Source organism: Cetorhinus maximus, chromosome 1, assembly GCF_964194155.1.
Source record: "Cetorhinus maximus chromosome 1, sCetMax3.hap1.1, whole genome shotgun sequence".
Classification (NCBI taxonomy): Eukaryota; Metazoa; Chordata; class Chondrichthyes; order Lamniformes; family Cetorhinidae; genus Cetorhinus; species Cetorhinus maximus.
In genome coordinates, this window is record NC_135879.1 from 2431464 (window position 1) to 2455119 (window position 23656).

The following is a 23656-nucleotide window of genomic DNA, read 5'->3' on the forward strand; positions in this document are numbered from 1 at the left end:
TTGCTGTTTGTGGGATCTTGCTGTGCGCAAGTTGACTGCTATGCTTCCTACAATCCACCAGTGACTACACTTCAGAAGTATTTAATTGGCTGTAAAGTGCTTGGGGATGTCCCAAGGTCATGAAATTCGCTGCAGAAATGTGAGTCTTTCGTTTTATCTTGATGTTTGTGAACTCAACTATTGTTCTCGCCATTTAGTGAATCTTCTAATCATTAGATGAATGAGTTCAGTTTGAGACAATAATCCTCTCTCCGATATTGACAAGTATCAGCTGCACTCTCAGGTCAAGAATAGCACAGATTAAACTTTAGCAGATATGATGGGAAGGCCAAAATTCACTTCATGCCGTTCTCTACCAGTTGGCAGCCAGAAGACATCTATCACATTGTTCCAGACTTTAATCTAATCCAGAGTACCAGTGATCAAAGGCCAAGAGTTCTAATACACACGTAACCCCCAGGAGGTCAGTACTTGCTCAATTTGTTGATGCAGAAGCAGATCATGGCAAACTCCAAAAGTAAACGGATACCTTCTTCACATAGGAAGATTCCAGTGGATGCCAGTCCCATGGTCTTTGACAGTCTAAGTTGAACGTTAATAGTCAATGATGCATTTTTCACCAAAACACAACCAAAACTGTCCTTCCACCCACAAGTGTTATACCACCGAGAACCAGCCCAATTCTCCTTGCTGAACCTTCAATAAATAGTCAAAGCGATTGCTCTGGCATCCAGGTGGCTGTAAAAGATCCCAGGTGAGGAAAGCAGGGGAGTCTCTCCAGTATGCTAGCTAATTTTTACCTCTTCATCAACATCACAAAAAGAGATTATTTGATCTTTATCGCATTACTGTTTGTAGGAATTTGCTGCGCCCAACTTGGCTTCCTACATTACAACGTTGACTATGCTTTGAAAGGGTCCTGAGGATGTGATAGGTGCTATATAATTGCCAGTTTTTCCTTTCTTTCTTTCTTTAGAGGAAGTCTACCAGAGAGGGAAAGAAAAATGTAGAATTGCTGCTGACTCTAAAGAAGCAGGAAAGCCTTTTACAATGAGCCTGAAGCTGCTGTTTCTTCAGAGTCCACAATGCACAAATTCCAAATGTCCTGAGGTATTCCTGTCAGTAACTTGGTAAAAGACACCACCACCTGGAAGTTCCCCTCTGAGTCACTCACCATCCTGACTTGGAAATATATCGCCATTCCTTCACTGTCGCTGGGTCAAAACCCTGGAACTCCCTCCCTAACAGCACTGTGGGTGTACCTACACCACATGGACTGCAGTGGTTCAAGAAGGCAGCTCACCACCACCTTCTCAAGGGCAATTAGGGATGGGCAATAAATGCTGGCCCAGCCAGCGACACCCACACCCTGTGAACAAATAGATAAAGTGGAATGTGAAGGGCATGGTGCATGACCCTGGAAGGCAGTGAGCTTGGCAGGAATTACCACCCCCATGCTCACCCCCCACCCCCCCCGCCCCAGCATGTGCTTGAGTATTTCCTTCAGTCTATGCTGCCTTGCCCCCAACCTCCCCCGCCTGCTGCCCTGGCCTCACCCACACTGGAGCCCTTGCCCCAGCATCACACTCCATGGAAGGAGATGAGCTTGGCAGGGATTCCCACCCCCTACTTCCCCAACATGGTAAATCGTGCGAGAGGAAGTTACCTGACCTGCCAGACATGGTAACAGGAATTGGGTCTTGCTTTGTAACAATGCAATGTAATAAGCACATTACCTAGTGATGACCACCTTTTCACTCTGTGCATTGAACTTTAAGTAACCAGAGTGTACACCAATCCCCTTCACACCATGTTCCCCCTCCTTCCACGCTTCCTTTGCCCTTGGTTAAATTGAGTGAAGCTTGACATGAAAGGATTTCATTGTCGGCACTTATTCCCTTCCCCTTTAAGGAACGCACTAAACCTGCGCTGCATTCCATATGGTATATTGCCTTGTGCTTCTAACTCTGGGCTTGGTAGCAAAAAGTGAGTGAGTTAAAATCATGTCTGGTTTCAGATATAAAGGGAAAAGAAAGGAATGTGTGCAATGGCTAATTTTAAAGCAAACTCCAAGAAGTTAAAAAATGTCACATCTCATTCAGTGATGTTAAACAAATAGTTTCATATAGTTTCCATTAATTAATGGCCAAAATGCTCTAAATTCAACAGAACACTCATCAGTGCCTGCTACTCACTTTATCCTCACAGTGTAAATTGGATTTCTATATTGGTATGTTTTGCCAATGGAAACTTCAGAAATAATTACCAGAAGAAAGTCTGCATTATCCTTAACTAACTGAAGGGGAATTCCAGTTTCTCTCACAGTTTCTGCATCACTGATTCTAATACATTCACAGGGAGTCAGTGACAAACTGAGTGATCCTCACAGAATTTTCTGTCATTGTCTGACAGGCTCTTGTGGAAAACTAAAATAAAGTACCATGGGCCCAACTAGCAGTGGAATGACGAGATTGCTCTTTGGTGGCAGGTCTGACTCCAGGAGAGGATGGGATGTCGAGGGTAAACGATATTCAGGAGCTATTGGCTTTTATACTATCACCCAAAGTAAACATTTAGCCCCTTGAGTTTCCTGTGAATTGAGGTGGTCTCACCCTCATGGCCAGTGGCCTTTCTGAGACTCTTCATGTTGCTCTTCCTCATCCTCCAAATTGTCCAGCAGATTGAAACTTGCTGCTGTTGCCATAAACCCGCAGACTGGGTTGGCCCCGTAAGTACCTCCTGCTCTGCTCCATGTGAGGCCTCTATTGACTCCATCTTCCACATTTATAGTGAATGCCATTGGTTCTTGGAGAGTAGAAGCAAATTTGCATGCTTGCCATTGAATGATACTTGGCAAACCTTAACAAGCCTCAATAACCACGAACATCACGCCATTGGATTAACAAGCTGTAATCGGGATTAATTCCTGGAGGAACATTGGCCAGAATTAAACAAGGGGTAGGACCATTTCCAGGTCCCGGCCCCAATGGTTTATGAGGTCCCCACTCACCTGCGCAATATTACCAAGGTGACCAATTAAAAGGCTGCCTCGGAGGCTGCCATCCCGTCAAGGAAGCGCAGACGGGAGGGCCAATCACAGAGCCCAAAACTGTGGATGACTGGCAGCCTCACCAGGGGAGGTAGGCAGACCAGGAGGATGCCTCAAAATGGAGATCCCCAAAACAGGTTAAACTAAAACATGGCCACAGCTGCCAGGTCATCGTGGTGTAAAGGAAATCCCTCAGCCCGATGGCCTGTGACTACGGCTGTGGCCCTGTGGGAGTGGGAAGGGGAAGTGAAAGGAGACCTGGATATCCCCCTAGCCTGCACTGTGAGGCTGCCTCCAGGCACCTTCCAGGCTTTGGCCAGGCACAGACCGTGTGGAGGGGGCGTCCACTGCCATGAGTAGATCCCAACTATTTCACCAATCTTCCCCCAAGTTGCCACTTAATTGCCACCAATTGGCTGCCCGCTGCTGCCAGATGTGTGGCCAGTTGCCATATCATAACCCCTTCTGGGACAACACTGCTCGGAGCCTGAATCCGGTTCAATCTACCGGATTGAACCAGTCAATCAGGTAGACGACTGGAGCTAGATCCTCCGAAATTCCAGGCCCTCCTGCCTCCAAAGTTGCTTCCTCTACATGGCTGATACCATTCCACCATTAGGAGCAAACGCTTAGTTTAAATGAAGCCCAAAATGACTACCTCTTAATATACACTTCATCCCACCCCCTCCACAACCCCCGAGGATATCACCACAATGACCTGGTTTGAATTTTTCAAAGATTCTTAGGAAATTGTAATTGGCTAAAATCAGCATTATTTAAAGTTTCAAATGCTGATAAATTTCCTGTGTGGTTGACCATGATTAGTTGACAATTTTTAATAATTTTTTTTCACTCATATGCAGTCACCACCACATAAAACCTCCATGCTTAAGCGATGTGGTTTTCTATATCAGTTAAAGATTAACAAGCGATATCTGTCTGCATAAATATTAATTGCAAAATTACTATTCACAAGGTCTAAAGTGTTCTGTACACTTTGGGCAGAAGTAGCAGTGTTGCCTTTTCAGGGTCACTATTGCTGCTGGCACAGAATTGATCAGATTCATCAGATCCAGGTTACAGTGAGGGCAACGGCTGATGCTAAAGTCGAGCCGTTTCTGTAAAGTCCAAAATTAGCGCTTCTGTTTATGTGGCAATGGCCTACACATAAACACAACTGAAACCTGGGTGATGGAAAAGCAGCACCCAAACAGGTTCAAATCACGGAAATAATTTAACTCCCAGCATTTTGTTTATCCGTTTGGTACTTTAAGATCAACACAGGCCACGGCGATGTCAACACTCTAGTTATGTAGCACTACCACATTATACCAGCCAGCACCTACAGTGAGAATTTCACATTTGCACCACCAGCCCATTATTCGCACTGGGGACTGCTTGTAAGATGGTGACAGAGTTAGGAGAGAGATTTCAGAAATTAACTCCACAAAGCTGACAAACAGCCAGAGCTTGAATTAGACTGTGACAGTTGGTATTGAAAAATCGAATGAAAAAGCTTAACAATTTTGTAATGATAATGGTTGACAAAGGAGCAAAACCTCATGACAATGGGAAGTTTACAGGCAAGAAGTAAACGCCCTACACTCAACTGGAATCATTATTGCAATAAATGGCTTTCCTGATAAGACGCAAGAAAAGCTGCAAAGATGTGCGGATAAAAACTTACTCTGCAACCTTTGATAGATGGCTGTTTATGATCACCAGCTCTTTTAATTAAAGTCTGCTGCATTATAAAACATTACGTCAGTCTTAACCATCTGGAAGCAATCTCTTTGGGAGCTATTAATTTCAACCATTATGTAGAAACTTTTTCTCTCCACATTGTAAATGATTGCAATGATTCCCTCCATGAATCTCAAATAATATACCTTTGACAAGATAAATGTGTGTAGCTTTTTGGTTTTATTCCATGTGTTGGTAAGATATTGAAATATAAGCTGATTATTGCCGTGGGTTGATGCCATCACTGCCCTGTCCATTCACTTTGCTATTCTTGCCAATCTAGGGCATTGAATGGGCATCACATCTATCAGGGTAAGCAGCCTCCAAGCACCAAATGTGGATAAATTGATCAACCTACAGTTAGATTCTTTCATATTTGGCAAAACATTTCACAGTGTCAGTGGTGATTGGTAAGAGCAATCCAAGAGTCCAGCACCCTATCAGCTGATCTGTATAATGGTATGTTTTCATTGGCTGAAAGCCTAATTCAAAGACCTAGTATTTATTTTTCTTTTATTAAGATGAACGTGTGATTGTGGGTTTGCTAGTCTCCAGATTTGATTATAATGTCTTGTGGGAACTGCACATGGTGCAGAGCCCTGGGAGATCAGGGGAAAGGGGTTTTGAGAGGGTATTAATCCCAGCAATGCAACAACAAAGAGTGGGTTAGAACTTGTAATTATTTTCACATGAATATAGTGTTCAGAAAATATAACAGACTTTTATATTGTCTGTAAAAGTATAATATTACCTCATAGGTCTAAAGGCTTCCCTTTGTATTTTTCCTTCTTACATGTTTAACTGTGCTCTGTTGTCCAAGGCAGTTTGCTAAGTGTCAAACACTAACATTCACAGAGTGTTATACAAACTCCCTTTCATTTAAGGAAGTGTCTGGCCCTAGACATAAGCCAGGGCAGAATTAAGAGTGTTTTCCCTGCAAATTAGAGTTGTCAAGATCAAATCTTAAAGCGGAAACAAAGTTACTCTGGAGCCTGTATATACAGCTGGTCCCAGAAGCCCATAGTGTCTGAAGATTAGAAGACCCACCCAGGTCTAGACGGGTCTGTAAACACAGGAATAAAGCAATCGGTCTACATTATAAGCAGCCAAAATAGCCATCAAGTTTTATAGAAAATGCTGCATTGCAGAAGGATACTGGAATTATAGAATCATAAAGGAGGTTATTCAGTCCATCGTGCCAATGCCAGCTCTCTGATAGAGCTACCAATTAATCCCATTCCCCTGAGATTTCCCCACAACCCAGAAAAGTTTTTCCTTTTGAAGTAGAGTGCCAATTCTCTTTTCAAAGTTACTATTGAATTTATTTCCAACGCCATTTCAGGCAGTGAATTCCAGGCCACAGCAACTCGCCATGTAAGAAAAAATTCTTCATCCCCTCCATGACTTTGATGCCAATTATTTTAAATTGAGGTTCTCTGGTTACTGACCCTCCTGCCAGTGGAAAATTAATAAATATCCGTACACCATGACATAATAAGATGAGAATAACCAAGGTCCATCTAACTCGCTGTGTGATTAACTGGATACATTTCTGCATCCGAACTCTATTTGTTGGAGAATGAACATATATTGAAGAGAACAAATGTGTAACAATTTTATTTTATAACCATAGACATTTACATCACAGAAGGAGTCCATTTAGCCCATCATATCTGTGCTTTCTCTTTGCTAGAGCAATCCAGTTCACTCCCCACTGCTCAGCATAATCTCTGTAATATTGGGATCTTCCTTTGTTTCTGATATTTAACCAATGTTCCCATAAAGGATTACTTTTCTCTACTCCAACCAGTCTCTGTGCAAAGCATGGCATTCGCCAAAAAATCTTGTATGTAAGGAAATTTTGATCTCTCTCTTCACTCTCTTAAATTGATGACTCCACAACCAGAGGAAACCATCTTTCCCTACTCACTCTATCAAAACAATTAATCATTTACAAAATGGTTGCAGCTTCTGTTAGAATTTTCTAATCCTGAAGTCTTGTCCTGCTTGGTGTTTACAAACCTCCTACTTTGGTATCATCAGTAAGTCTTGATGTTATTGGGCAGAAATTAGTTCATAAAGAGCAGGCATACTGATGGAGCAAGCTTTACCTGATCTGTTCCCATTCTGTTCCCGATCCGCTCCCGATCTGCTCCCAATCCGCTCACAATCTGTTCTCAATCTGCCCCCAATCTACTCCTAATCTGCTCCATAACCCCTGATTCCCTTGTACTTTTGAAATGTAGTCACTGTTCTAACGTCAGAAGCACGGCAGCCAATTTGTAAACAGTAAGCTCCCCATAAATTACACTGTGATAATGGCCAAATATTCCTTGTTTTTAAGATGTTTGTTGAAAGGTAAGTAATGGTCAGGACTCTCCTGCTCTTCCTGAAATAGTGCAGTGGGATCTTTTCTATCCACCTTAGAGGGCAAACTGGGCATTATTAAACATTTTATCCGACAGCATCTCTGACAGTGCAGCTCTCTCTCAGGGACTGAGGGTCAAATGAGATTTAATGCTCAAGTCTCTGAGGTGGGACTTGAACCCACACCCTGATTTGTCAGGGAGAAGTGTGCTACTCACTGAGTCGCAACACTTATACCCCTTGAGGGCAAGTAAGGAGACCATAACTCTACACTGTATTCCAGGAGTGGTCTCACTGAAGTCCTGTATAAGTGCAGTAAGACTTTCTTATGCGTATAGTTCTGTCCCTTGCCATAAAAACTAACCTGCCATTTGCCTTCCTATTTGCTTGCTGTACTGGCATGGTAGCTTTCCTGAACAAAGACACCTTCTTCCTCTTGTGTGTTACATCTGGCAGCTTTACAAGTCTAAGTCCAACTTAGACAGCCAAGTCACAGCACTGTGTGTTGTTAGGTGGATTGACTTGAATCCTGAGGCACATTTCCATAGGCCACATTCAGTAGGGAATAGCTTGATCCAGGTGACTACAGTCACATGCTGGGCTGTCCTTGAAATTCCATTGGTGGAGGTGGTGTAATATCCTTGAATGGAGAGTGTGGATCCCGTTGAGATTGACCACTGTTTTCAAGGGAGGTTGAAATCTGGAGACTCTATACTGGCGATCACTCACCAGCTCTCTGGCAATATTGGTATAAACCCAGGGGTGGCCTCAATTGTCCTTTCTTTCAAAACCTGCAACACACAAAGCATTCACAGACCTGCAAAAAGGTTTGTGAGATTTGAGCCGCATATTCAGTATGTTCTGAATGTCTTCATGGATTGACAGTTCTGGATTGCTTCGATAGTCAAACAATGGGAGGTGGGGTATTAGCCAGGACTGGGAGGTAGGATATTAGCCAGGACTGGGAGGTGGGATTTTAGACAGGACTGGGAGGTGGGATATTAGCCAGGATTGAGAGGTGGGATATTAGCCAGGACTGGGAGGTGGGATATTAGTGGACTGGGAGGTGGGATTTTAGCCAGGATTGAGAGGTGGGATATTAGACAGGACTGGGAGGTGGGATATTAGTCAGGACTGGGAGGTGGGATATTAGCCAGGACTGGAAGGTGGGATATTAGCCAGGACTGGGGGGGCGGGATATTAGCCAGGACTGGGAGGTGGGATATTAGCCAGGACTGGGAGGTGGGATATTAGCCAGGACTGGGAGGTGGGATATTAGCCAGGACTGGGAGGTGGGATATTAGCCAGGACTGGGAGGTGGGATATTAGCCAGGACTGAGAGGTAGGATATTAGCCAGGACTGGAAGGTGGGATATTAGCCAGGACTGAGAGGTAGGATATTAGCCAGGACTGGGAGGTAGGATATTAGCCAGGACTGGGAGGTAGGATATCAGCCAGGACTGGAAGGTGGGACATTAGTCAGGACTGGGAGATGGGTCATTAGCCAGGACTGGGAGGTAGGATATTAGCCAGGACTGGGAGGTAGGATATTAGCCAGGACTGGGAGGTGGGATATTAGCCAGGACTGGGAGGTGGGATATTAGCCAGGACTGGGAGGTGGGATATTAGCCAGGACTGGGAGGTGGGATATTAGCCAGGACTGGGAGGTGGGATATTAGCCAGGACTGGGAGGTGGGATATTAGCCAGGACTGGGAGGTGGGATATTAGCCAGGACTGAGAGGTAGGATATTAGCCAAGACTGGGAGGTAGGATATTAGCCAGGACTGGGAGGTGGGATATTAGCCAGGACTGAGAGGTAGGATATTAGCCAGGACTGGGAGGTAGGATATTAGCCAGGACTGGGAGGTAGGATATTAGCCAGGACTGAGAGGTGGGATATGAGTCAGGACTGGGAGGTGGGATATTAGCCAGGACTGGGAGGTGGGATATTAGCCAGGACTGGAAGGTGGGATATTAGCCAGGACTGAGAGGTGGGATATGAGTCAGGACTGGGAGGTGGGATATTAGCCAGGACTGGAAGGTGGGATATTAGCCAGGACTGGAAGGTGGGATATTAGCCAGGACTGAGAGGTGGGATATGAGTCAGGACTGGGAGGTGGGATATTAGCCAGGACTGGAAGGTGGGATATTAGCCAGGACTGGGAGGTGGGATATTAGCCAGGACTGGGAGGTGGGATATTAGCCAGGACTGGGAGGTGGGATATTAGCCAGGACTGGAAGGTGGGATATTAGCCAGGACTGGGAGCTTTGTACTTGTGATGATTTCAGTGTTCCACTGATTCTCCACGTTGATGTGTTGGGGACAGTATCCAAGTGTTTTGTGCGACTGCTCTCTGCCCATACAGGGGAGCCTTATTCTGCTGAAGAGTACACAAGAGTGTGCCCAGCACCATGGAGAGTACCTGCGCTGGATCCCCAGCCGGTGCCTGATTTCTTGATCTCACATGGAGTGAACTGAGTTGGCTGAAGACTGGTATCTCTGACGCTGGGGACCTCTGGAGGAGGCCGAGATGGACCATCCACTCGGCACTTCTGGCTGTAGGTTAGAACATAAGAACATATGAAATAGGGGCAGGAGTAGGCCATTCAGCCCCTCGATCAAAGGATCATCCTCCGCCATTTCCGCCAACTCCAGCATGATGCCACCACCAAACACACCTTCCCTTCACCCCCCCCCACCGGCGGCTTTCCGCAGGGATCGTTCCCTCTGGGACACCCTGGTCCACTCCTCCATCACCCCCTACACTTCAACCCCCTCCCACGGCACCTTCCCATGCAACTGCAGAAGGTGCAACACCTGCCCCTTTACTTCCCCTCTCCTCACTGTCCAAGGACCCAAACACTCCTTTCAAGTGAAGCAGCATTTCACTTGCACTTCCCTCAATTTAGTCTACTGCATTCGCTGCTCCCACTGCGGTCTCCTTTACATTGGAGAGACCAAACACAGACTGGGTGATCGCTTTGTGGAACACCTTCGGTCTGTCCGCAAACATGAACCAGACCTCCCTGTCACTTGCCATTTCAACACTCCACCCTGCTCTCATACCCACATGTCCGTCCTTGGCCTGCTGCAATGTTCCAGTGAAACTCAACGCAAACTGGAGGAACAGCACCTCATCTTCCAATTAGACACTTTTCAGCCTTCCGGACTTAATATTGAATTCAATAACTTCAGATCATGAACTCACTCCTCCATCCCCACCCCCTTTCTGATCCCCCTTTTTCCAATAATTTATAATTTAAAAAAATATATTATTTTTCTTTTCCCACCTATTTTTAAATTTATTTCGATCCATTGTTTTATCTCCACCTTTTAGCCCATTTTGATCCCTTCCCCCCACCCCACCCCCACTAGGGCTATCTGCCACTAGCTTGTCCTGTTTGCTACCCTTAATGTCCCCATTAGCACATTCCTTAGATAATATCACCTCCGTCAACACCCCTTTGTCCTTTTGTCTATGACATCTTTGGCAATCTCTTCTTTGCCTCCACCTATCACTGGCCCCCTATCCAGCTCTACCTGTCCCACCCCCCCTTCAACCAGCTTATATTTCACCTCATTTCTCTATTTCCTTAGTTCTGTTGAAGAGTCATACGGACTCGAAACGTCTACTGTATTCCTCTCCGCAGATGCTGTCAGACCTGCTGAGTTTTTCCAGGTATTTTTGTTTTTGTCTTGGAATCTCTAGATATGGTCCCGATGACAAAGATGACAGGAGACTGTCAAGGAGCTCAATTTCACTCACACAGCTTGAAAGGCTTGGAATCTACTTAGAAACCTTGGAACTGCTTCACTTGCTGAACACTAATCTGACAAAATATCAACAAATATTGTTGTTTCCAGGCTGTGCTGCAAATCAAAGGTCACCTCAACTATAAAAAGACTTGTCATAAAAGTTTGGAAGGAACTCTTCAAGACTATCTCATCATAATCTCCCACATTGCTGCTTTCTTCTCCCTACACCAGAGCTGACATTGACACAGGCCTTTCCTCCACTAAAGTAAGGAAACAGCAGGAATTGATGGCATCTATCCTGAATTCCTGAACAATTTGAGGCCTAATGGATGTGGCTGGTTGGTTTCCATGCAACTGGCGTCCTTCCGTCAACCTACACAGTGGCTAAAGTTGTCACCATCCTCAAGCAGGGGAATCGTGCAGCTGACCCAGCTAGTTATTGGCCCATACCTCTGCTGCGTCCCTCTTATCTCTGCTGCGTCCCTCTTACAAACGGTTTGGTGTTTCCTCATGACCAGGCTCCCTCCAGTGACGGAGCCCAATCTCCCTCCAGAACAAGTTAGTTTTGGATCTGGTAGGAACTGTGTTCACCAAGTACTCGTAATTACCACCCACACTGAGTCTGGTTACTAACACATGCTCAAGACAAGGGCATCCAAGTCTCTCTTACTGACAGAACGCAGTACTACCGAATGAGACTGTTCGAGCTAACCTACCTAATCCACTGAGGGTTCAGCGCACTGATAAAATACGAATGGGGAAGGGAATTAAACTTAGGGAAGTGAATATAAGAAAATCTCCTGGACTTCTACTAACAGGAGAGATGTGGGGATTTTTTTTTTACACAGTGCGTTGTTGTGATCTGGAAGGCGCTGCCTGAAAGGGCGGAGGAAGCAGATTCAATCAGAACTTTCAAAAGGTCGTTGGAGAAATAATTGGAAAGGAAAATTTGCAGAGCTCTGAAGAAGGGTCATACGGACTCGAAACGTTAACTCTGTTTCTATCTCCACAGATGCTGCCAGGCCTGCTGAGTCTTTCCAGCATTTCTTGCTTTTGTTTCAGATTTCCAGCATCCGCAGTATTTTGCTTTTATGTTAAAATTGCAGTGCTATGGACAAAGAGCAGGGGGGAGAGGGATTAATTGGATTACTCTTTCGATGAGCTAGCATAGGCACAATGGGCTGAATGGCCTCCTGTGCATGTGTATACGAAAAATATAAAGTCGCTTTTTTTTAAGAATGACATTTTAAAATCAAAATAAATGTTTGTCAGTTCAAAAGACTGAGATTGATGCAATTCTAGTGAACCAATTGTTAAGGGAGGTGTCAGGATTTAGAGATAATTAGCAAACATGTGTGAAACTGGAAACTAGAATAAAACAAAAGCTAAAATCAATAGTATAAATAGATTCAAGATATGTTTATGAAGATGGGATTGAAGAACAGTAATAAGTTCAGGCTGATCACACAGAACAAATGATACCAGCTGATGTCATTTCACATGGACAATTAGTTTGTTGAGAGGCTTGGTCTGCATATCAGCATTTGCCAGTCTCATCTCAATTTACTTGATTCCTGTGAGTAAAAAGAAAAACATTTCTATCGTGCCTTTTATGGACTTCAGAACATCCTAAAATTTCTTACAGCCAATTAAGTAGAACACAAGAATTTGGAACAGGAGTAGGCCATTCAGCCCCTCAAGCCTGCCCCGCCATTCAATAAGATCATGGTTGATCCGGTGTGGTCTCAACTTCACTTTCCTGTCTGCCCCCCCATAACCCTTGATTCTCTTGTATTTTTGAAATGTAGTCACTGTTCTAACATCAGAAGCACGGCAGCCAATTTGTGGACAGTAAGCTCCCCATAAACTGCAATGTGATAATGGCCAAATATTCCTTTTTCTTTTAAGATGTTGGCTGAAAGGTAAGTAATGTTCAGGGCTCTCCTGAAATAGTGTGGTGGGATCTTGTACATCCACCTTAGAGGGCAGACAGGGCGTTATTAGACATTTTATCCGACAGCATCTCTCCCTCAGGGATCAAGTTTCAAACAAGATTCTGCACTCGAGTCTCTGAGGTGGGGCTTGAGCCCACAACCTTCTGTGTCAGAGACAAGAGCGCTTCTCACTGAGTCACTCTGACAACTGCTAGGGACTCCAACCACTGTAGGTGGGAATTCTCACGAGAACCAGGATGTCCATTTTCGGAATGCCATGGCAAAAACAGTTCCATTTGCAGCAGGTCTCGGGTTGGGATAATGTTAAGGGGAACGGGGGAATGAATGACAATGGAGGAGAGATGTAAGGAGAAAATGGATGACACTGGCAGGGACCAGGAACAAGGAAATGAATAATTAAGAAAGCACTCATGTATTAATGCTTTCCCCTCCTCCATCCCCTACAGTGCAAGTGCAAGTATTAAGTTACAAACCTGTGCAAATACTTGTTTACAGAGACTTCTGATCAGGATCAATTTTCATTTGTCAGCTATTGGTCATCCACCACTTCACCCCACTATTGGTGTCTTCGGCTGCCTGGGTCCTAAGCTCTGGAGTTCGCTAAATCTCCCTACCTCTCTCTCCTCTTTTAAAATGCTCCTTCAACACCTACTACTTCTTTGACCAAGTGTTTGACTGCGTGTCCCTCATTTTTATGTGACTCCACAGCTGTTTTGGAATGTTCCACTACATTAAAGGTGCTATATTAATGCAGTTTGTAATGCTACAAAAGCGAAAATTGCTGGAAAAGCTCAGCAGGTCTGACAGCTTCTGTGGAGAGAAAGATAAGTTAACATTTCGAGTCCCTATGACTCTTCTTCAGATCTGTAATCTTGCTAGTTTTCTTCGTTGGGTTATAAAAATAAAAAATGTCCTTTTTGTCAGCCTCGCCCTGTTCATAATACTCTTGTTATCTCTCATGCTGGCAAACTGCCCCCAATGCCCACCCAGCCTCACCATTCAATGGGCAAGGATTAGGGGGCGGGTATGAAGGGGTCAACGCTGATTGGCTGCAGCTGGTTAAAGAGCCGAGCCAATCGCCAAGCCACTTTAGTTTTATCTCAGGGCAGCCAGCAAGTGGGGCGGGGCTCTGTGAGGGGGCGGAGCCTGAGCAGCAGAAGGCACCGTGATTGGTCAGTCACATGTATCCATTCCACTGTGTATCCTCTTGTATGTTGCAGCGGATTGAGAAGACGGGAGAGGTAAAGGCAGAGAGTGGGAGACAAACAAAACACATCCAGACAGGGACACAGACACAGGTAAAGGCAGGGACAGAGAGACAAACAAAACACATCCAGACAGGGACACAGACACAGGTAAAGGCAGAGAGTGGGAGACAAACAAAACACATCCAGACAGGGACACAGACACAGGTAAAGGCAGAGAGTGGGAGACAAACAAAACACACCCAGACAGGGACAGGGACACAGATAGAGGTAAAGGCAGGGACAGAGAGAGAGAGAGACAAACAAAACACAGACACAGGGACACAGACACAGACAGAGGTAAAGGCAGGGACAGAGAGAGACAAACAAAACACATCCAGACAGGGACACAGACACAGACACAGGTAAAGGCAGGGACAGAGAGAGAGAGACAAACAAAACACATCCAGACAGGGACACAGATACAGACACAGGTAAAGGCAGAGAGTGGGAGACAAACAAAACACACCCAGACAGGGACAGGGACACAGATAGAGGTAAAGGCAAGGACAGAGAGAGAGAGAGACAAACAAAACACAGACACAGGGACAGGGACACAGACAGAGGTAAAGGCAGGGACAGAGAGAGACAAACAAAACACATCCAGACCGGGACACAGACAGAGGGGCAGGGACAGAGAGACAAACAAAACTCACCCAGACAGGGACAGGGACACAGACACAGACAGAGGTAAAGGCAGGGACAGAGAGAGAGAGACAAACAAAACACACCCAGACAGGGGCAGGGACAGGGACACAGACAGAGGGACAGGGACAGAGAGAGAGACAGCCAAAACACACCCAGACAGGGACAGGGACACAGACACAGACACAGGTAAAGGCAGGGACAGAGAGAGAGAGAAACAGAGGGGGGCACACGATAGAGAGGCAGAGTCATAGACAGAGAGAGAAGACAGAAGACAGAGGCAAGGACACAGAGTGAAAGAGATCAAGACAGAGGAACAGAGAGTGAGGGAGGTAAAGGCAGGGACACAGAGACAGGGGCAAACAGGTAAAGATAAAGGGAGACAGACAGAGAGAGCAACTGAGAAACAGGATCAGGGACATGGGTACAGAGAGAGCAGAGGGACAGGGGAACACAGAGAGAGAGAGAGGCACAATGTGTCCCAGTGGCTGTTAAGGAGCCGCTTTCAGTGCGGTATTCGGCTGACTCTTGCCCTGTGTCTGTCTGCAGGATGGTAGCAAGCTGCTCCAGTAATAGAAGCCCTGGCTGTGTTTCCGAGCTGTGGGATGGTGAGTGTGAGCGGCCGGCGGCCCTGGGCAATGCTGTGGGTGAGTAAAGCGACGGTCCACCCCCGGAATTCAAGCAGCGCCGGGGTTTACGTCCTTTCTTATATTCTAATCTGCGAGAGGGATCTTGAACTGCTTTAACTGTTGGGGAGAGCTTCTCATTCACTTTTCTCACCTTCCTGTTTTTAACTGGAGTTATTATCGCTAAACTTACATTTTGCAGCCGGGTAGTTAGCATATAAACTGAGAAGTGTTTGCTGTTGGTCTGTGGTGACTCTGTATTAAATAGTGTGTTGCCTTTAATGCAGAAACAACATGGTGAAAGTAGTTTGTGTTGTTCTTGTTAAAGTTCACTTCCCTTTCTGGAACAATTCTCAATGTCCCGAGTCCCATTCGCTATTCTATCCCCTCCCCCTGTAAACATAGTGAGAGGAGCAACATTGCAAGTTGCATTGCGCCTGTGTTCAGCACCGAGCTACACAATAGCTTCATTGTTGAGGCGATATTTTATTACATTGACCTTTATTTTGAGACTCTCTGTGCAGCTGTCTCGATGTTTTTTTTTTGCATTTTGTTTCGCAACTTGGTGAAGGCTCCAGTTATATTTCCTGGACCGGGTGCTGAGGTCAGCTCTCTCCCCCCGGGGCTGGGTACAAACATTCACACCCAACAGTCACTTTTACACTAAAACACACAAACATGCTGGACAAACTCGGCAGGTCTGACAGTATCTGTGGAGAGAGAGACAGGGTTAACGTTTCGAGTCCGTATGACTCTTCTTCAGAGTCATTTTTAAGAGTGCTGACCGTTGGCTGTGCTGAAGTGTGCCTCGGGGTCAGTCTCGTCCCTCAGGGTCCAGTCTGGTCCCTCAGGGTCAGTCTCGTCCCTCAGGGTTCAGTCTTGTCCCTCAGGGTCAGTCTCGTCCCTCGGGGTCAGTCTTGTCCCTCAGGGTCAGTCTAGGTCCTCAGGGTCAGTCTCGTCCCTCAGGGTCAGTCTCGTCCCTCGGGTTCAGTCTCGTCCCTCAGGGTTCAGTTTTGTCCCTCAGGGTCAGTCTCGTCCCTCGGGGTCAGTCTCGTCCCTCGGGGTCAGTCTGGTCCCTCGGGGTCAGTCTCGTCCCTCGGCGTTCAGTCTCGTCCCTCAGGGTCAGTCTGGTCCCTCGGGGTCAGTCTGGTCCCTCGGGGTCAGTCTCGTCCCTCGGCGTTCAGTCTCGTCCCTCAGGGTCAGTCTCATCCCTCGGGGTTCAGTCTCGTCCCTCAGGGTCAGTCTCGTCCCTCGGGGTTCAGTCTTGTCCCTCAGGGTTCAGTCTCGTCCCTCAGGGTTCAGTCTGGTCCCTCGGGGTTCAGTCTGGTCCCTCGGGGTCCAGTCTCGTCCCTCGGGGTTCAGTCTCGTCCCTCAGGGTTCAGTCTTGTCCCTCAGGGTCAGTCTCGTCCCTCAGGGTTCAGTCTTGTCCCTGGCGCATACAGCGACATGAGGAGTAAACTCAGCCCAGATTTCTGTCTGGATTCACCAACACAATAAACTCATTGGCACCATCCTCACTTAAATCAGTCGGCAGGATCTTAAAGAGGTCACTGGAGCAGAAATGTTGTTGGGACTACAATCTGCAGGGTTACGGGGGGAAAGGCAGGAGATTGGCACTGTTAAAGTGCTCAGAGAACCATTGCAGACACGATGGGCCGAATGGCCTCCTTCTACACCGTAACAATTCTGTCATTCTGTGACTGGGCCATGTTGGGGATAGTGTATAGGGAGCTTCAATCTCCCAGTAACTGTACTTGACATGGGATTGCTTGATATAAAGAGGAAAGTCAGAAGAAGGCTGAGAGGAGACTTGATAGAGGTATTTAAGATCCTGAGGGGTATGGACAGGGTAAATAGTGAGAAACTGTTGCCACTCACAAGAACATCAAGAACTAGAGGGCACAGATTCAAAATAATTGGCAGAGGGAGTAAATGTGATGTGAGGGAAAACTTTTTTCACCCAGAGGGTGGTTGGAGTCTGGAACAAACTTCCTGAGAGGGTGGTAGAGGCAGGTTTGATCGAGGTGTTCAAAAGGGAATTGGATTGCTACCTGGAAAGAGAGAATGTGCAAGGTTACAGGGATAAAGCAGGAAATTGGGACTGGGTGGAATGTTCTTTCAGAGAGTCAGTGTAGACTCGATGGGCTGAATGGCCTCCTTCTGCACTGTAAAGACATTGTGATTGTGAAAGACTTGCGCTGTTCTTGAACACAGGACATCCAAAAGTGCTTTACACCCTATGAATTATTTTTCAAGTGTCGTCACTGTTGTAATGTAGTAAACACAGCAACCAATTTGCACACAGCAAGATCCCACAAACAAATTAAATATTGTCATGTGTTTTTTAGAATTGGCTAAGGCAATAATATTGGCCAGGACACTGGGGAGAACTCTACTACTCTTCTTTGAATAGTGCCCTGGAATCTCACATCTACTGAAGAGGCCTCAGTTTGACATTTCATCTGAAAGATGGCAGCTCGGACAATGCAGCATTCCATCAGGCAGTGCAATGCCCCCTCAGTACTGCCTCTCAGAATGTGCAGTGTTCCCTCAGACAGTGCAACGCTCTCTCAGACAGTGCGACGCTCCCTCAGTACTACCCCTTGGACAGTGCGATGTTCCCTTGGACAGTGCAACGCTCCCTCGGTACCTCTCTGATTGCACAGCGCTGTTCTGAAGTGTTGGCCTAGATTATGTTGGGTATCAGCTCTCTACCTCTCACTGTCGCTGGTGAATCTGTAGGTGGGTAAAGGGACATGCTCTTCTGCTTTCAGCTTGTGTCAGCCTTGGTTCAGTGGGTAGCACACTCACTTCTGAGTCAGAAGATTGTGGGTTCAAGTCCCACTCCAGAAACACTTGAACATAAAAACCCAGGCTATCATTCAGTGTTATCTTTTGAGTGAGGTGTTAAATGAGGCCCCATTTGTCCTCTCAGGTGGACATAAAAGATCCCGTGGCACTATTTTGAAGAAGAGCAGGGGAGTTCTCCCCGGTATCCTGGCCAATATTTACCCCTCAAACAACATCACTAAAACAGATCATCAGCCATTATCACATTGCTGTTTGTGGGATCTTGCTGTGTGCAAATTGGCTGCTACGTTTCCTACATTACAACAGTGATTACACTTTAAAAATACTTTATTGGCTGTAAAGCGCTTTGAGATGTCCTGAGGTTGTGAAAGATGCTATAGAAATGCAAGTCTTTCTTACTGGTGTCACATCTACTCGGGTCCAACTGGACCACTTATGGGTGCTGCATACTAATGACATGCAAATGAGCATGTGGTTTGTGCCACTTGTAATGTGTGAATGCTGGATACAGGATCCATTTGGTCCAGTGATTGGCACGAAACTCAAGGCTGGTGCCTGAGTTGAGCCAGAGGGCCCAAGGCCTAAATCTTATTAACCAATTGCCATATCCAGTCTTTGCCCTCCTGCTGGTTTGGTCAAGAATTTTGATTGCCAATGGGTGCGAGAGGGCTGAAAATAAATACCCCGGGGTAAATCGTGGGCAAATGAAGTGCTGCTCTGTTGGTGAAACAGAGTATGAAGGCCATGGAAAGCTGAGATGGCAGATGCTGCAAATATATCACTTACCCCATCCCTCAGCTTGAGGAAAGGTCGTGCGAATAAGTGAATGAAATCAGTATGGCCAAGCTGCAGCTGTTTAGTCTTTTGGTGGGGGTGGGAGGGTGGAGTGAGGTGGGGGAGGGGGGTGGAGTGAGGTGGGGGCGGGGGTGGAGTGAGGTGGGGGAGGGGGGTGGAATGAGGTGGGGGCGGGGGCGTGGAGCGAGGTGGGGGTGGGGGGGTTGAGTGAGGTGGGGGTGGGAGGGTGGAGTGAAGTGGGGGTGGGGGGTGGAGTGAGGTGGGGGTGGAGTGAGGTGGGGTGGGGGGTGGAGTGAGGTGGGGGTGGAGTGAGGTGGGGTGGGGGGTGGAGTGAGGTGGGGGTGGGGGGTTGAGTGAGGTGGGGGTGGGGGGTTGGAGTGAGGTGGGGGTGGGGGTGGAGTGAGGTGGGGGTGGGGGGTGGAGTGAGGTGGGGGTGGGGGGTGGAGTGAGGTGGGGGTGGGGGGTTGGAGTGAGGTGGGGGTGGGAGGGTGGAGTGAGGTGGGGGTGGGGGGTGGAGTGAGGTGGGGGTGGGGGGGATGGAGTGAGGTGGGGGTGGGGGATGGAGTGAGGTGGGGGTGGGGGATGGAGTGAGGTGGGGGTCGGGGGTGGGGGGGTGGAGGGAGGTGGGGTTGGGGGGATGGAGCGAGGTGGGGGTGGAGTGAGGTGGGGGTGGAGTGAGGTGGGGGTGGGGGGGTTGGAGTGAGGTGGGGGTCGGGGGGTGGAGTGAGGTGTGGGTGGGGGTTGGAGTGAGGTGGGGATGGGGGGGTGGAGTGAGGTGGGTGTTGGAGTGAGGTGGCGGTGGGGATGCGGAGTGAGGTGGGGGTGGGGGTGGAGTGAGGTGGGGGTGGGGGTTGGAGTGAGGTGGGGGTGGGGGGGTGGAGTGAAGTGGGAGTGGGGGTTGGAGTGAGGTGGGGATGGGGGGGTGGAGTGAGGTGGGGGTCGGGGTGGAGTGAGGTGGGGGTGGGGTCAGCAGGGATGTAGTTTCCAGTTTCCTGGTTTTCCAAACAGTCTCTAATTGCCAGATTTCTGGAACACACTTGTGCCTTCCTGAGTATGTTCCCACTGGTACAGGAGGAGCGGTGAGGCCTTGGCCAACAGTTGAGCTTTCACAATATAAATTGATGTTGCTGATATTGATACACTGCAGTAGAACAGAGCTAAACCTCATTCTGTCTGTCCATACAGGGGCTGGGAGGGGGAGGACAGAAGAAAAGGACGAAAACAAGGGGACCAGGGTTTACCAGGGTTTGCACTCCTAATAAATTGCTCTACTGAATCATAGAATCATCCAGGAGGCCATTCAGCCCATCATGCCTATGCTGGCTCTTTGAAGGATCCAATTATCCCATCCCCCTGCTCTTTCCCCCTAGCCCTGCAAAATCTTTCCCTTTCACGTATGTCAACCAATTCCCTTTTTAAAAATTATTATTGGATTTTCTTCCACCATTCTTTCAGGCAGCGCATCCCAGATCATCACAACTCACTGTGTAGACACTTTCCCTTATTCCTTCATTGGTTCTTATTCCAATGATCACCACCACTTTCTCAAGGGCAACTAGGGATGGGCAATAAATGCTGGCCCGGCCAGCGAAGCCCACATCCCATGAACGAATTTTAAAAAAAAATCTGTCTCCTTTGGTTCCTGACCTTCCTGCCCGTGTTTTTGCTGAAGATCAGCTAATTCTGCACAAATCATTGCTTTAAAACGCAGACGGGCAGTGATTTCTGGATAACTCGGTTACTGACCAAGCCTTTATAGGTTCTATTTTAATTGCAGTCTAAACTTTCACACTTTTTTTTTTCCTTCCTTAGGTACCAATTATTGGGATCATGAGGTGGCTGCAAACAATGTAAATGGGGAAGAGCAAACATGTCTGTACTTGACCAAGCTCTTTGAGAACTCTCTATCCAGAGCCAAGAAGACTAAGCTGAACTGCTCGGAGGTTTTAGTTCCTGAAAGGTTGATCAGGAAGATAGCCAGGGACGTACTCTGCCTGTCTTCCAGCGAACCCTGTGGTCTGCGTGGGTCGATCATCTACATCGACATGGAGATTGAGAACATGTGTAAAAAGTTGGACCGGATTGTTTACGATTCCAGTGTTGTCCCAACTTTTGAATTGACATTAATATTCAAACAGGATGGGAACTCCTGGCCAAGTCTCCGAGATTTCTTTTTCATCGGTACCTGTTTTACACCTGGGTTCAGGCAAGCACTGAAACTCAGTCCTGGGTTTTGCCTGATAAAGAAGAAACTGTACTCCTCTTCAGCTCGGACAGTTATCGAGTGCTAAAAATAAACCCAAACTAGCACTAAGTGCTCTTTATGATGGGTTTAACTCATTCTCCTGCCAGCACTTCACTATCGCATAATGCTCTTCATTTGACCCATCTTCAGTATGTCTGTAAAAATCCATTATCTACTAAGTAATGCGACTCCCTTCAGTGTGTCCTTGATATCTGTTATTATACATGCCTTGCTTGTCGAGAAGTTGCATTGATATAGCACCTTTCATTTCCTCTTATGTCCCAAAGAACTTGTCAGCCAGTGGTATTTGATGTTGCCTTTGCAGGTAATGTGGCAATGAAATCATACAATCTCACAATTCTTGAGATGAATAACTCAAATCTGTGATGGGTGGGTGGATGAGAGAGGAAGAATGAATATTGACTTGGGTGGATTAATGTTGGTCTGTCCTGAGTCATTCACCTATCACTGAAATAACAAGAGAACTCCTTGCTCACTGTGGGATTACTAAGGCTACTGGCACAGATAGAAAGATGCATGGTTTAATATCCCTTCCAAAAAACCATGTACCGCTAACAATGCTGCCGGCTTGTGTTGGTACTGAACTGAAGTTAACAGTTTAGATTGAGCTAAATGGGGTTTGAACCAAATCAGGAAGAGCTACACGCTGAGTGAAAGGTGGCGGTAGATTGACTAGGTAGCTGATTGGAACAGAACTATTGATCCAACCATGTCTGCACTGAGGATGTGAGCAGCAATCGGCTGGAGTCCCCAATCTTAAGGTCAAGTACGCTTCCAACTACTCTAATTACTAGAAATTACATTTGACTTTTTTGTAAGTTTTCAAGTGTCTCTTCTGTAAATGGGCTGGACTGTTTTAATGAGCAGTAATGGAGTTTATATGTTCGGAAGTGAAACCAGCTGCTTTAATAACTGCAGAAAACTTTCTCGAGTTTTAGATGGGGGTGGCTGTGAGGTGGAGGGCTACATGACAAATCTAAGACTTTGGTGTCCTAAGCTTGACAAGCTGGGTAGACACTAAAAATGACTTGCACACTAGGTTTTGGGTTGTTAAGTAATGTGGGGGACGGTGGGGGTGGGGGTGGGGAGAGTGGAGGTTGCAAATCTTAATCTCATGTTTGCCTTTTGCACTTTCGTTAAGTAAGTTTGCACTTTTTTTTTGTCGGCGTTGCACTACTGTTGTGGGTGTTCATAGTTTTGTTTGCCAGTGCTCTCTAAGCTGCTGCTTTGGTCATGTAGTGGATTCAAAGAATGATTACTCATTATGGTCTGATCTAAGGGTTTAATCTTTACCCTGCGCATTAAGTTAATGCAATAAGCATCAAAAGGAAATGTTCCTTTTAAAGAAAACTTGTAAATTTTTTGGACAATAAAATGATTTTTATAACCTAGTGTCTTTCAATTCCATAGACTTTTTTAAAAAAAAAATCAATGCTCCAAACTATTTGAAATAGCCTTGAACAGCCATACAAAAACTGTGGGTCACAAAAGGGGTCAAACATTGACGAGGGGCAAAGCAACAATGCAATGAAATGGAGTTTACTGAAGAAATGCCAAGTTAGAAGGCAACTTCTCGAAATAGAAGGAACACTTCAATCTGGTTTTAATGTTCCTTTTAATAATCCTGCAGAAGCCTCCTGGAACCCCAGGATTTGACATGCTAGATTGGCTGAGGAATCTTACCATGTTTAAACAACTATTACTGAAAAAAGACATTTTGTCAAAGCTTTTTGTCTTGCACTCACCAGGACAATCGCAAAAATACCAATGTCAGGGGAAGCAACGACTTTGTACTGTATGAGAAGAAGGTGCTGATTGGTTGTCAAGTAGACTTTGGTAGAGGTGTTGCCATGGAGAATGCACCAGTTAATGGTGGCTGACAGTTAACTGCCAAGCATTGTTTGAAATTTAAACCAGGCAGCTTGACTCAGATTGGTCAAGGCATTATCCTGAGGAATGATTCAGCGAATGGCTACCACTTATTTTGTTCAGCTGAAACGGGTGCAATGTGTGTACATGTTCTTTCTGTCTGCAAAGAACAGGGCCCTGTGTATTAATACATGTAACTTCCAATACATGCAAATGCGCCAGACTGTGAGCCTGACTGACAGTTTTAACTTGGTTGTCAGCGTAATTCTTAGCACACTGAGGATTATTCAGCAAATGTTGTCCAATCGCAGAATCACATCTAATGTTGGACGCTGTGTTGAGTTTGCAAGCACAGGCTGTGTGGAGACAGTTTGTACCTTGCCCGCTGCGAACAGCAGAAAGGACATGCTGTTTGATATGATTTGTCAGTCTTTGGGGGCAATGCGTTGACCAATCAAAGTCAAGCTGCCTGGTTTAAATTTCGAACAATGCTCGGCAGTTAATATTAATTGGTGCATTCTCCATGGC

General features: G+C 46.4%; 1 protein-coding gene across 4 annotated transcripts; it reads left to right on the plus strand.

Annotated features, from left to right (window-relative positions):
• The first annotated feature begins 14019 nt into the window (after positions 1 to 14019).
• Positions 14020 to 22649, plus strand: LOC144694643 (DNA damage-inducible transcript 4-like protein). 4 transcript variants are annotated; one of them, XM_078565260.1, is made up of 4 exons: positions 14075 to 14170; positions 14279 to 14550; positions 14801 to 15408; positions 20806 to 22649. In XM_078565260.1, the coding sequence occupies exons 3-4, from the start codon at positions 15312 to 15314 to the stop codon at positions 21282 to 21284; spliced, it is 576 nt and encodes a 191-aa protein (XP_078421386.1). In that variant the 5' UTR covers positions 14075 to 14170; positions 14279 to 14550; positions 14801 to 15311; the 3' UTR covers positions 21285 to 22649. The 4 variants fall into 4 exon arrangements, with proteins under 4 accessions (XP_078421517.1, XP_078421386.1, XP_078421598.1 ...); XM_078565472.1 differs by lacking the exon at positions 14075 to 14170 and having other exon boundaries at positions 14441 to 14550; positions 14801 to 14945; positions 15308 to 15408; XM_078565391.1 differs by lacking the exon at positions 14279 to 14550 and having other exon boundaries at positions 14020 to 14113; positions 15311 to 15408.
• Positions 22650 to 23656: the final 1007 nt, after the last annotated feature.